Below are 13,282 nucleotides of genomic sequence, written 5' to 3'. Positions count from 1 at the left end.
AATTACACATTTTTATATTGTTAGATTTTCTTATTGAAACATATTTCTAGATCCTTAAAACTATTTTAATATTTTATTACTGTTTGTGTATAAATTTTAAAATCAACTATCACATTGATGGGTGACATGTTTAACTACATAATTTATTTTTTCCTTCTAGCTTTCCATTACAAACCACAAGTCTTTGAACTTGTGATTGGGTTCCATAGCCTGAGGGTTTGAATGTTTTTCCAGAAGGCTTTCAATTTCTTTAATGCCTGCCTCGTCCACTGGATTCAGTTCAAATTTTTCTAATAGGAAGCATACTTTCAAAGTGCCTTGATTCCACATTTTAATGATTTTTTAAAAAAATTTTATTACTCATAACTCAGGATATTCACAATAAAAATATTTAAAAATTTTTATATTTGGTAATATTTTGGGTTTTTTGTTTAGCTTCAAAGATTAAGTAATTCCACAGATTTCTCAAGTAAAAACATCTATATAGAACAATGTGATATTAGAAGATTTCTGAAACTAAATGACAGTCTTTTGACGATAATGTTGATTACACAGAATATGAGAGAAATCACCAATATAGTTACTCGATGTGGAAAACTAGTGCTTTGCATTAAAATACAAACAGTTTACTGCATTTTTATTCTTAACCATATTTGATTTGGGAGTATCCTCTTACATTTATAGTAGGGAAATGTAGATGCAACCAACCATCTTTTTAAATAAGAAACACAGAACCAATGCAAAGTAGAAAGCCAAGAGGTCATAGCTAAGAGCTAAAACCTTACCCTTCCTCCTGCGGTGGTCCTACCTCTCCGAACCAGAGCTACTCCCTGTGTTAAAGTCTTTATATAGTATTTCTGTTCTGCCTTCTCATTGGTTGTAAACCCATCCACATGACCACCTTGTCACAGCCTGTCTGTATAGGCCTCCAGGTTTTCTATGATTGGTATTGAGATTAAAGGCATGTGTATCCAATACTGGATGTATCCCTGAACACACAGAGACTTTTCTAGCTCTGCCTACCAAGTGCTGGGATTACAAGCATACACCACCACTGCCCTGCTTTCCTATGGCTTGCTAATAGCTCTGACCCCTGGGCAACTTTATTTATTAACATACAAATAACATTTTAATACAAATAAAATATCACCATAGGGAAATGATGTCAGAGGCTGACTAATTATTTTTAAAGATACTGGTTATTCCTCACAATATATATTTTTAACTTGCATATTTACTTCAAATTGTTCCAATTAATTAGCATTCATATTTTTGTTAAATGCATGAATTTCAAATACTAATATATATGTGTATATATACATATATGGTGGATATATATATATTTCAACACACACACACACACACACACACACACACACACACACACGCGTGCACACACATGCACAGTTCAGCGGCCTTAAGCACAGCACTGAGCCATGTTCCTCTCACTTCCATCATCTTTGTTTAGGAAGGATGTTCGGTCTACTGTGCTGCTCCACATTACACAGTTATTCACCCTGGTCTCATGTCTCATATTTCCATTTCCTATCTACTTTTATTATTATTCCAGATTCTTCTTTTTCCTTCCTTACTGCCCCCTCATCCCCAACAGCCCTGCAATAGTCCGTGGTGTACTTCCCTTGCTTTTTTAAAAACTTAGCACCTTCCGGCACTCCCCTTCAGAACTTCAGAACCCATTTGCTCTGCTTCCCTCTGCCATCCCTAATGCTCGCCCATCCCTACAGAAGTACAGACCCAATCCTTTGCAACTTTTCCCCTTTATTTTTTTCCATAACAAAACATTTCTTTGGAAGGTGCAGCTATGAATCTCCAATGCAAATGCAGTGAACCAGCACAGAGAAAGGCTTTGTATGAGATGAGAAATTTTGTGAAACCATGGCAACACTGAAGTGCGGTCTGGTCAGTGCTTAGCTGATTGCATTTTCATTTGTAATGTGGAAGGACTGCCAAGAAATTGAGTCGTGCTGACTGTGATGGCAGATGGTCCCTGGAATTCAACGCTGCTGAAGTCCTCTCCAGAATGACCCGTGATGATTGGGATGCGAAGTTTGATATTATGCATAATTGCCTACAGTTTAACAATGGATGGAAACCCACTAAAAAGCAATGCTAAAGCTATCATTTTCTACAGGTATTACAATTATAATCACGAGGAAAATATATCTGCAATAATTTTATTTTTAATGGCTTCAGATTGCATATGCTGAGATTTCAAAGTTAGTGTTCGTTAGCAATCTTTACATGCTACAAGATACATTATTCTATGGATTTTTAAATTCATTCAATAAATACTTACCAAATGCCTTTTGTGTGCTAAACACACTTCATCATCATTGACAAAATGTATCATTTGTAACTTACCATGGGCCATGCGGTGGAACCAGTAGTAGCCAAAGTCAACTCCTAAGAAGGTCAAATACCATGTCCATGGAGAATCCCAAGGCAAATCAACAAGTCTGTAGTTCTCCCATATATAAATGTAGCTGGTCACTTCAAGGCTCCTGAAGAACAGACTGGAAAATAAAATCCACGGCAATGGTTATAACTGTATCCTTGATTATGCTAACACAGTCTAGATGATGTTCAGTGTGAGTATATGCATACATAAAAATGATTCTGTCAACGTTCCACTTCTTGCTTTGTCTAATTCCCTACCCCAGCATCCACACTATCCCCTGATATTTTCTTTTTGTTCCTAGGTATAGGGGAACCAGTTATTTGCACTCTCAATTTCCAGAAATTTGGGAGACTCTTCCCTTTTTGTGTCTCTTAAAACACTTTTTATGGAACACATCATACATAATAAATCTTACTAAACTGCACCTTAATTCCTGTTATTGTAATTTCTAAGTTTTAATGAAGAACACAGCAAGCATGGCTGACAAGAGAAGACTGAAAAGTGGAAAACTCCACCTGGCATGCTTCCTAAGGAGCCCTGAAGCTGCTTGCTGTCATTAGAGACGATAATCCACCAAATCTGCGTAGTCTAAAGTGACTCCTTCTGCTCTCTGTCCTTTCTTATTCCTCTTGCAAACATCCTGTTGTTATTGTGGTGTTACACCTTAGGTCCATGTCTTTGATATGAGAAACGTAAGGTAGAGCTTTCAGAATATTAGGAAATAATTTTCTACCAGAAATGAGGCACATAAATCTATTCCAAATAAACAAGTTAAAAAAAAAAGAAACAGAGCTGGAGAGATGGTTCAGTGGTTAAGAACACTTACAGTTCTTGCAGAGGACCTAAATTCAGTTCATAGCACCGACATCAGGTGGCTTACAACCTCCTGTAATACTCCAGTTTGAGGGAATCTGAAACCCTCTTCTGGCCACTGGAGGCACCATGCACACACTTACGTTACAGGCATGCAAACACACACACATACATGTAAATAAAAATGTAAATGAAATACTATCTTTTTAAGATCTAGAAACTAAAACCTGTATTTCTGCCTATTTTATCAAGTTTCTATAAATTTTTGTTTAAATCCTTTCAAAACCATGTGAAATCCTTTGCTTGCCACTGTGTATAGGACAACAGTCAGAACATCCAAATATTCAATTTCCAATTTGAGATGACATGGCTGGAAGCTTTGCTCCTGTGGGTGAGACCTTAACCCAAAACAGTTCTCGTCTTTGATTCTCATACCAATACCAACCTGAGGTATGTTCTAGATTCACCAGAATCTCTAGCCTAAGTGGCTGGCAGGCCTTCCACGGTTCTTATTCTTAGAGCAATGTTCCTGAGGTCAGGCCTTTGCAGGTGTGCAGACCCCCAGCCTTGTCTAGATGCCCAGAGTGGCTGGTTTGAGACAAGCAGAAAAGTACTGCTGTATGTCAGTTTGGGGTATCTAAAGATACATACTCACTTTCTCATTGGGTAAGACAGGCCATAGGCCACGCTCCACGGATTCCTACAGTATTTCAGAGGCACGGAGAACTGGAAGTGTATAATCTATTTTCTAAACTATTACCAGAGGTATTCATCAAGAGAGGATTCTAAACAAGTTTTAATTTAAAAGTGCCCAGCTTGGACAGTAACTTAAATGTTTAGACCAGGGCATCTCAACAACGTCACTCTTGAAACTTAAGCAGGAGAACTCATCTTGTAGGGGACTATTCGGAACAAACCTTAAATCAAGATATAAGCTTTTCAAATCTGTCTCGAATTTCTGTTAATAGGGCATCAACTGTATAAGGTTCCCTTCTAGGTTCAAGTGTTGAACAAAGCCAGGATTTTTTACAGTCCAAGTTCGTAACTTCTCGAACAGTGAGATTCTGACCATGACACTGTGGCCACTTTGGTTCAGACGACTCTGGTAGGAAAGATGGCCTAGGTCCACTTCAGCTGGAGAAAACACCCTGCTGTCTCTCTAGGTTCAGCAACGCCACTCCCCTCATCATCTGTAACAACCAAACATGTCTCCAGACATTGCCAAATGTTTCCTGATGAGCAAATGTGTCCCAAGTTGCTAATCACTGTCTTAAAGCAAGAAAGAAAAATTAAAAGAAAGAAAGAAAGGAAGGAAGGAAGGAAGGAAGGAAGGAAGGAAGGAAGGAAGGAAGGAAGGGAGAATTAAAGCAACAAAAAGTCAACAGAAGTTTACCATACTGTAAGGATTGTTAGGCAAGCTTTGTTACAAGGTATCAAATTAGACTTAACTGCATATTTATGGGTCACTTGTTAGCTCCATACTGGGAGCTGTTTCAGTCTCAGGGACAGCCCAGGGCCAAGGGCAGATTGTTGAACATGGACTATAATCACCTGGCTCACGGGGGTTTCATTAGTTCAGTATGTTCCTAAAGCTTTTGCAATCTTCTTTGTTGGAGACAAGTGAAACAAGATTAAGACACTGTCTAGACCTCAATCAAAGAGGTGCTGTAAAACTTTGATTTGTGAAACCGAGAGAGCCGGCTGGCTGAAAACAAGCGCTGCTTATTTCCTGCACGGGTGTCCGGTATTGAACAGACATCTTCTCTATTCCTCTGTCAAGTGGGTTATTAGGGTTGACACAAGTCAACCTATATTCTTGTACACTGTGTCAGATCTTTCTTTTTTCCTCACTTTAGCAAGAGGCCAAATTTTCTTCAAGGTAAATGAACAGAGCAGTATGGAGTGGTGCCCCCAGCTTTCTCTCAGCAAGAGAAACATGATCCTGTTCCATTACACATATACTCAGTGCCCACAACTAAAACAATTCGCTCAGGCCATACAGCTGGGAAATGATTATCAAATTTTGGAAAGCCCTTGATGGCAGGAAATAGCACCTACATTTACAAAACTGTTCCCACCAGATCCAGAATCATAAACCAGAGCGCCTTCCTTTGTCTGTTTCCAGTTCCTCCGCCCCACCCCGAAGCCCTCAAGTATGACTCTGCATTCTGGAATTTTAACTTGAACTCTCTAAATCCTTTTCAGTGGAGAGGGACCTCCATAACTTGAATGCATAGACGTAAGGGCCTCACTTGATCATGTGGAGACGGAATGGAAAGAAACCCAGGGTCTTACTTACAAATACTTATTCTTTTCCACATGGACCGCGCATGTGAGATCAAGGAAATGATCTGAGTATCAACAGACATTAGGGGCTGCTGTGCAGAGATCTGTGTGTACAAAGGCTTTTGTTTGCTGCTCAAGATTTTTCATGAACTCCCCTCAAACAGTGGCTTTCTAAAGTTAGAAATCCATGGTAAATTCGGGCCAGGGTGTAAAGAGTGAACTAATTCATAGCTTGTCCTCCAACCTCTGCAAGTAAATTGTGGCACAGCACACACACACACACACACACACACACACACACACACACACACACTCATACACACTTAAAATATATTTGAGTGTTAGGCTTATTTTTTTTTGAGAAAGGCTATATATTTATTTCAAAACCTCTCATAACTGACCTCTGAACTTGGGCTGTCTGTCTGTCTGTCTGGAGCTCCTGTCACTTTTGCTCCATCTAGTGGAATATTGACTTTTCAATATCTCAGCGATAAGATGAACGACACAACTTCTACTTGCTATAAATAGTCACAACCTTTTCTGCCACTTCTTACTGTACAGTTGCATCACATTTATCAAATGATTGCCTCATTTCATTAAAACAACCACTAAGCCATAAGTATATTTGTTGCATTCTTTACCAGAAAATCTGCTACTGTAATAAAAAAATGTGTAAGTCCTGCCTGGGAACCCATGGAGCTATATTCACTGAACAAGGTAATGTCGTCAAAGTAACAGATTTTTCTTTATTCTCTATCCCCACCCTAAGGACTTGAAAATATTTCAAAAAAGTTTAATTTCCTCCTTTTAATTTTTTTTTTGGTCAGGAATGGAAAATTCCATTGCAGGCACAGCCAGAAAAATTCTGTGTACTGACGTTGCACATTACAGAATGAGCACCATAGTCAAAGCTGGCCATGACCCCTAAGTAATCATAGTGGGGTATCCTCAACTTACTTGAAAATTTACCTACTTCAATTATCCCTTGAACCTACTGCAATTTGATTTACAATCTGCTGTTTCAACAGAATAAATGAACCCCTTAAAAACCAACATACTATAGATATTTATATTAGGAATAAAGCTTCTCCGGGGAGGGTGCAGTTTATGGAAACAGTAACTTGGGGAGGAAGTAACAAATTGAGGTCCTGGATTTCTAGCGAAGGAATGGAAATGCATTTCTGCTTAAGCAAACAGGGAAGATGTGATTATTTTTCACTCATTAAAGTATAAATCATTAGTACAGTATTTTGAAAATTAGATTTTGAAAAAATAGTCTTGGCACACATTTCATTCAATCAAGTTGAATTTTTATAGTTACATACTCAAATAAATTGGCAGAAACATAATTTATCTCTAAAATACATCTTGTTAGTTATGATCAGTAGAAGAAACATCCTCTTACTACTCCAGTTCTGGATTCTGGTTAGAAGGCTGCCTACTGCATTTCAAAAGAGCAAATAAATGGCCCAGAATCTGGTGTGAGGCAGACGGACTTTTATTATGGATAAAAGACTTGCCCAACAGGCTTGTAAACAAGATACGGTCCTGTCTATGGTTAATATTTTCCCTTATATCAAGATCTTAAAGGTGTAGTATACGTCTTTCCTGTGGATACGGTAAGCAAGCTATTACTTTTAAAGAGACTTAAAATTGTATGCAATCATAATATCAGAATCATCAAATAAAGTTGTTTTACCTCAAAGTCTTCAGACAACATTTCTATTGCAAGAATTCAGAACTGGAATGAGATGCTCCCTATGCTCTCTAAAATTATTATCTGAAGCACAATTCTCCGCTAGCAGACTAAGTAATGGTATGGTATTGTTTCTCTTGCAATTACATACTTTAAGGATGTGGCAAGCCCCTATTGCTAGTACAGAAAATGAAGTGGATTCCTTGGAGAGGCAAGGACCCACGCCGTGTTAATCTAACCCTCAGCTGCTAATGATTTGCACAGGGATTCACGTGAATGCTGCAGCGTTAACTGAAATACTAGTGCAAGTTGATGGCAAGTTGCTTTTCAATGGTCTCTCTCTCTCTCTCTCTCTCTCTCTCTCTCTCTCTCTCTCTCTCTTTCTTCTTTTTTTCCTGTTTTCTGTGAGGAGACAGAGTTGAGCGAATCTAGAGAAGCAGCTTTCCTTTTCTGTTTATACTTTCATTCAAAAGTAGTAGTGAAATAAAAGAAAATAATTTACGTGTACCTTCCAGGTTGTTTTCTTTGCTGGGATGTTTCAGACAATCTGCATTGAAAACTGAGAAACTTTTAAAAAAAATTTTTTTTAAATGTCGTTATTTTATAATTCAGTATTTTTTAAACCCATGAGAAAAAAACAAAGACCAGCAACTTTATTATAATTAAAATATAATTATTATATCTAAATTAAATTATAATTAAAATATAGCTGCAGAAAAACACTGTATAAGTTTAAGTTAATAACGTTGTACGTTTCTTCAGAGAGAGACAGAATAAAAAGTTTTTGGAATTTTTTTTAGCTTAAGGAGTCTTAGGAACAGTGGGTGAGAGAACAGAATCTCGCCTTGTATTCCTGAAGGGCTTTGCTTTTACATTTTGACTATCTGCATTGTTCTAAATTTCTATTTCTCTCTCTCCTTGCCCGCTCCCTGCTCTTCCCTTACAGGAACCCCTTTTCACCCCTCACCTCCATTTGCATTCCTTTCCCAAATAAATTGTGCATGTGTGTGTGTGTGTCTGTGTGTGTGTGCACGTGTGTCTTTGCTTTTTGACACAAGATTTTGTAAAAGCATATATTTGGAGTCTTGCTTTGTTGTTCTAACTTAGTAACATCATCAGTCATATTGCTGAGGAGAAATGCTGTATGGAGAACAAAGTGTGTTTCCAGGGGAGAGTCTACCTTTACTTATAACCAAAATCAAACTTTAAAAAGGGGAAAAAAAGCCAAAGGATTAATTCAATGTAATGTCTCTTGAATAACAAAACAATAAGTATAAAGTGCTCCTTTCAAGGCAGTAAGACATGTGACCCGTAACTGCACCAGCACAGACAGTACTTCTAGGTTATCAGATGATTTTCACAGTCGAAAGATCAACCGATTCCCAAGAACTTTTAATACCTCATGTTCTCAGAATGAGCTACAGAAACCAAGTGAATTATCCTCAATAAAGAAATCTATATCTAAATCTACATACCTGAGCGTGCATATTCTGAAGGGGCGTGTGCTCATTTCTGATACATGAAACTACATACTACAGGAATTTGTCAATAATTTGAATTGTTATTAGGCAATCTGAGACTTACTCAGAGGATTAATCATCCACTAATTCTGGCATTAGTGTGTTAGCACATCTGCAGTTACTCAACTCATTATTTTATGACTACATACCTAATGACTCAATTTACTCAAAGTAACACATTGATGGGTATTTTTAAGGCTTACTTTCTACCCTAACATATTATGAAATTATATCGAGTTATTGTAGCCTCTTCTCAGATGTAATTCAGATTTAATGTCATTTTTGAAATCCACCTTGATTTCCCACTGTGTGGTTCCAAGAAACATTCCAAAGTGACGAGCTCTGATCGGAAGTGAAGCTCCACAGACATTAAGAGGAAGCAGGGGTGGGAGGCTGTACTGAGCACGCTCTTCACTAGCTCAAAGCTCCCTAGGGGACTTTTCTCTTGGCCCCTGGCTCTTTGGTTAATTTACATACACAGAAGGTGCCTCTGTCCATCTGCTGAGTTTTCATTCCATACCTCTTAACTTTATAAAGTAGATCACTTATTGATTGTTTAATCTCTTATTTGTCTAGTTTTATCATTATCATGACTCTACAAAGAATATTGTTTTAGAGCACTTGTTATGTACCAGACATCATCCCAAGAGTATGAACTCTGACATGAGCAAAACTCCTGATTTCATGGTGCATGAAAGTTAAGGAGTGAAACATGAAGAGAAGAAACTTCAACCCTGGGATTATTGAGTCTGGAGTGAGCACAGAAGTCAGAGCATGCCCAAGCGAGGGTTAGGAAACGGATGAGGTTTGCTGAAGTTATGTGCATGCTTAGACCTACAAAAGGAACTGGAGACAGCCACGTGGGTGACTTTCCAAACCCAATAAAGTGCCTCAGAGATGTGCCATGACAGGTAAAGATAACAAAAGGATAGAGAGACTAAAAACTACAGAGAAACTAAAACCTTGTGTGTTTTAAGAATGACACTTTGAAATATGAACCAATGGCTGAGGGGTCCCCAACTGGATCAGGCCCTCTGAGTGGGTGAGACAGTTGATTGGCTTGATCTGTTTGGGAGGCATCCAGGCAGTGGCACCAGGTCCTGTGCTCATTGCATGAGTTGGCTGTTTGAAACCTGGGGCGTATGCAGGATCACTTGGCTCGGCCTGGGAGGAGGGGACTGGACCTACCTGGACTGAGTCCACCAGGTTGATCTCAGTCTGCGGGGAAGGCTTTGCCCTGGAGGAGATAGAAATGGGGGGCAGGCTGGGGGGAAGGTGAGGGGGGCGGGAGGGGGGAGAACAAGGGAATCCGTGGCTGATATGTAGAACTGAATTGTATTGCAAAATAAAAATTTAAAAAAAAGAGTAAAAAGTAAAAAAAAAAAAAAAGAATGAGACTTTATGTCCAGGAAAATAGGGAAGTAGGAAAGGGCTTCCTCCTGGTCCCTATGATTCAAATATTTGGCTACCAATGGGACAGACTTCAGACAAAACTAAGAGAGATTTCTAATTGTTGACATAATTATGTCATTTTCATTGAGAACTAGCTGAGGCCTAAGAAGATATCTGTAGAAATGTGGCTGGAACAGAACATAGCTTCCATCAGGGATCTGGATGAAAACTGAGAGCAAGGTTACATTAAAGGCAGGTTAAAAAGTCACTTTGGGTAGAAACTGTAAGATGATATGGAAACTGAGTAATTAAGACCAGCAATGTTCAGAATTCTCTATTAAAAATTAAAGATGAAAAGTCCATGCTGAAAAAAAAAGGAAATTTTGAACAATTTTTGTGAATTCTTCAGGAGTTTATGGAGAAATATGTCAAGTGTCCACATGATGTCCCCTCTGCTTTACACTTGGGGAGTCATGGATCTTCATTCATAGTTCTAAACTATGACTCACCTTGGAAGCCGAGACACAACACCAGCTGACATGGATGTCAGAACATCATCGAGGCGACCCGGTGCCTTCCTCTTGAGAATCCAGCTGGTGACCAGTTCAAGCAGAATCAGGGAGATGAAAAATGGAGTGGCCTAGAAAGGAGATTTCAGGGAAGAGATGCTATTCTGTTCGCTATGAAATCCTCCACATTTTCTGACATCTTGGGAAGGAGGCACACCAGCAGGAGATGGTCTACATTCAGGAGATGGTCTACATTTATACTTCAGTGTTATTTCCAAACCAATGAGCAGGAAAATTTAGTTATTTTAGATATACACTGAAGATATGTTCAAAATATACCATGGAATTTGTAAATGAAATAAAAGCATAAATACAACTATCATTGTTGTGCCAGGAGCACAATTAAAATCAGGAAGGAAGTGCAGAAAGTACCTTTCAAATGAGTTCAGCCTGTAAGAGCCTGTCTTCTGCCCTGAGCAAGTCTGGGTCACTCTAAGAGAACTCCTTAAAACACCCCCAATTCGAGTGTTTAAAAATTAGAGTTTCTAGAACTACTTCTGATAATAACATGAAAGTAGTAGAAACAAAAGCCAAGACTCTTAGCAAATAAGGTAAATTCCTAGGATTGTATCACCATCAAAATTTCATTCGTTCAGCTTTGATTTTGTGCTTTTATAATGAGTATTCAACTGTTGATCAATCACATTAGACTAGTATTGATGGTAGAATCTACATTATAATAATTTTTGAAGACAAAAGTGGCACTTTTTTTTCACTAGATAAAAATGGCAAATATCAAATCTCAAAAGCAGTATGGGCCTCAGTCATTTGGAAACGGATAGTGAGTCTGAGGTTTTCTAAACTGAACTCCCACTCTGTGCTGTCAGGTTTTCCCTGTTTCTGGTCTGAACTAGTAAGTGTTGTAGGAACAACTTTCACAGGATGGGGAGCATCAGTGCTCAGGTTCTAATTCTGGATATTTCCACTTCCAATCACAGCCAAGCAACAGAAGTGAAAAATGCCTCAAAGGCTTGAAATGTTAAAAAAAAAAAAAAAAAAAAAAAAAAAAAAGGTTCAAGTTCAAACTTAGGAAGTCAGAATTATACTGTGCCAAGCTGTGTATCTTTCATGCTGCAGAACTACTCTACCAAGTTAAAGAGGAAACACCTTCCTGGAGGTGGTGGACAAGTTAAACATTTTAAAACAAAATTGTTACAATGCCTACTGATGTGGTATAGCTATTTAATACTGCTTTCCAACAGCTAAATTTTCAATGTCACCAGGCCCAGGAAACTTTGAATGTTTTTTTCTCATATTCTAGAGGGATGTATAAAGGGATTTACAAACAGAGACGAAGATATTGTATTGAAATTGAATTCTCTTGAAAACTGTACTTTGGCTTCATGACTGTAAGACACTGGATTTTTATGAGGCTGTAATAATTCGAAGTAGGAAATTGAACGAATCCCCAGGATATGTTGAGTTGACGTTGCAAGAAGAGAGCAAGAGAACCTCTTTGCAGACAGCCTCACCTTTTTAACGTAATCGGGCACCTCTTCAACGGTTGGGAAGGCGGTTTCACTGGGCTTCATCAGATAAAACATCATGCGAACACCCTGGGAAACGGAGACATTGTCTTGGGCTCCCGGGCTCTGCATGTCTGTCCCTGATTCGCAGCTGAAGAGATTTGTGGTTCTGTGTTTGTGGTTCTGTGGTAGAAGCCCGAGACTGAGCTAAGGAAAGGAGCCGCGCAGCACAGAGCGAGCCTTGTCGGAGAGATGCCGCAGACCACAGAGCTGCACAGGGACCTCAGCCAACGGCGGTGGAGTTTGTGTGCACAGGCACTGAACACTCGCGACAAGAGCCAGTTCAGAGTTCAGGGGCTGACTCCCCAGGAAGCAGAAAGTCACAAAAGAAGGGAGACCCAGAGAAACAAGCACAAAGTGCAGTTTGCCTCTAGCTGAAGCAACTCATCAGCAACAAACAGGAAAAATAAATAAATAAAGCACATCCAGTCGGGCCTGGGAAAGTGAAAGGGGAAAAAGCAAACAAACCAGTTTTGTAACACAGACGAAAGTTCGCTCTGATAAATATAACTGACTGTTGGACTTCTACCGCGTTATCAGAGTCCAAAAGTCAGATGACAGGAGCAAAATTATATTTTTCCTGAACTGCACAATGTCTTTGAATTGTTGTTTCTTCACAGAATCCTGTCTTTGAAGCGACAGGGAGTCTGAGTAAGGGTTAGTTGATGCCCTTAAGCTGGAGGGCCTGACTTTTTACTGCCGATGAATTTCTAATCTCAGTCCTGGAACTTTGAAAGTTTTGCAAAGCAGTTCAGAGCCACCAGGTTTAGCGCACAATCTAACTGTTTAATGGAAGCTTACCTAGTCACAATTTCTCTGGCCTTCTCGTCTTTAAAGGGTTGTCGTCATGAGACCTCACCTGTAGCTTACAAAATGAGCTAAATTCACTGTACTCTTTTGGAGGACTGGAGGGCACTTTCTTGACTGCACTGGCAGGGAATGTGTGTGGAGTCCTTGCCTGGATAGCGTGGAACTTGTCAAAGCAACCTTCAGTAGCTCTGGTTCCCATGGCATACTTGTGGAGTGTTGTGTGGAACCTGATGTCACTTTCCTTGTTCCTG

General features: G+C 39.2%; 1 protein-coding gene across 1 annotated transcript in view; it reads right to left on the bottom strand.

The window, feature by feature from the left end:
* The window catches only part of Agmo (alkylglycerol monooxygenase), a 299,374-nt gene extending 287,079 nt beyond the window's left edge, over positions 1-12,295 (bottom strand). The window contains exons 1-3 of the mRNA XM_059279425.1: positions 12,168-12,295; positions 10,636-10,766; positions 2,383-2,534 (exon numbers count right to left, since the gene is read on the bottom strand). Of these exons, the coding sequence (XP_059135408.1) occupies positions 2,383-2,534; positions 10,636-10,766; positions 12,168-12,293 (409 nt within the window). The 5' untranslated portion in view covers positions 12,294-12,295. The remainder of the gene's footprint in view (positions 1-2,382; positions 2,535-10,635; positions 10,767-12,167) is intronic.
* Positions 12,296-13,282: the final 987 nt, after the last annotated feature.

This window comes from Peromyscus eremicus, chromosome 14, assembly GCF_949786415.1.
Source record: "Peromyscus eremicus chromosome 14, PerEre_H2_v1, whole genome shotgun sequence".
NCBI classification, from domain to species: Eukaryota; Metazoa; Chordata; class Mammalia; order Rodentia; family Cricetidae; genus Peromyscus; species Peromyscus eremicus.
Note: the sequence above shows the minus strand (reverse complement) of the source record. Positions and strands in the feature narration are given on the sequence as shown.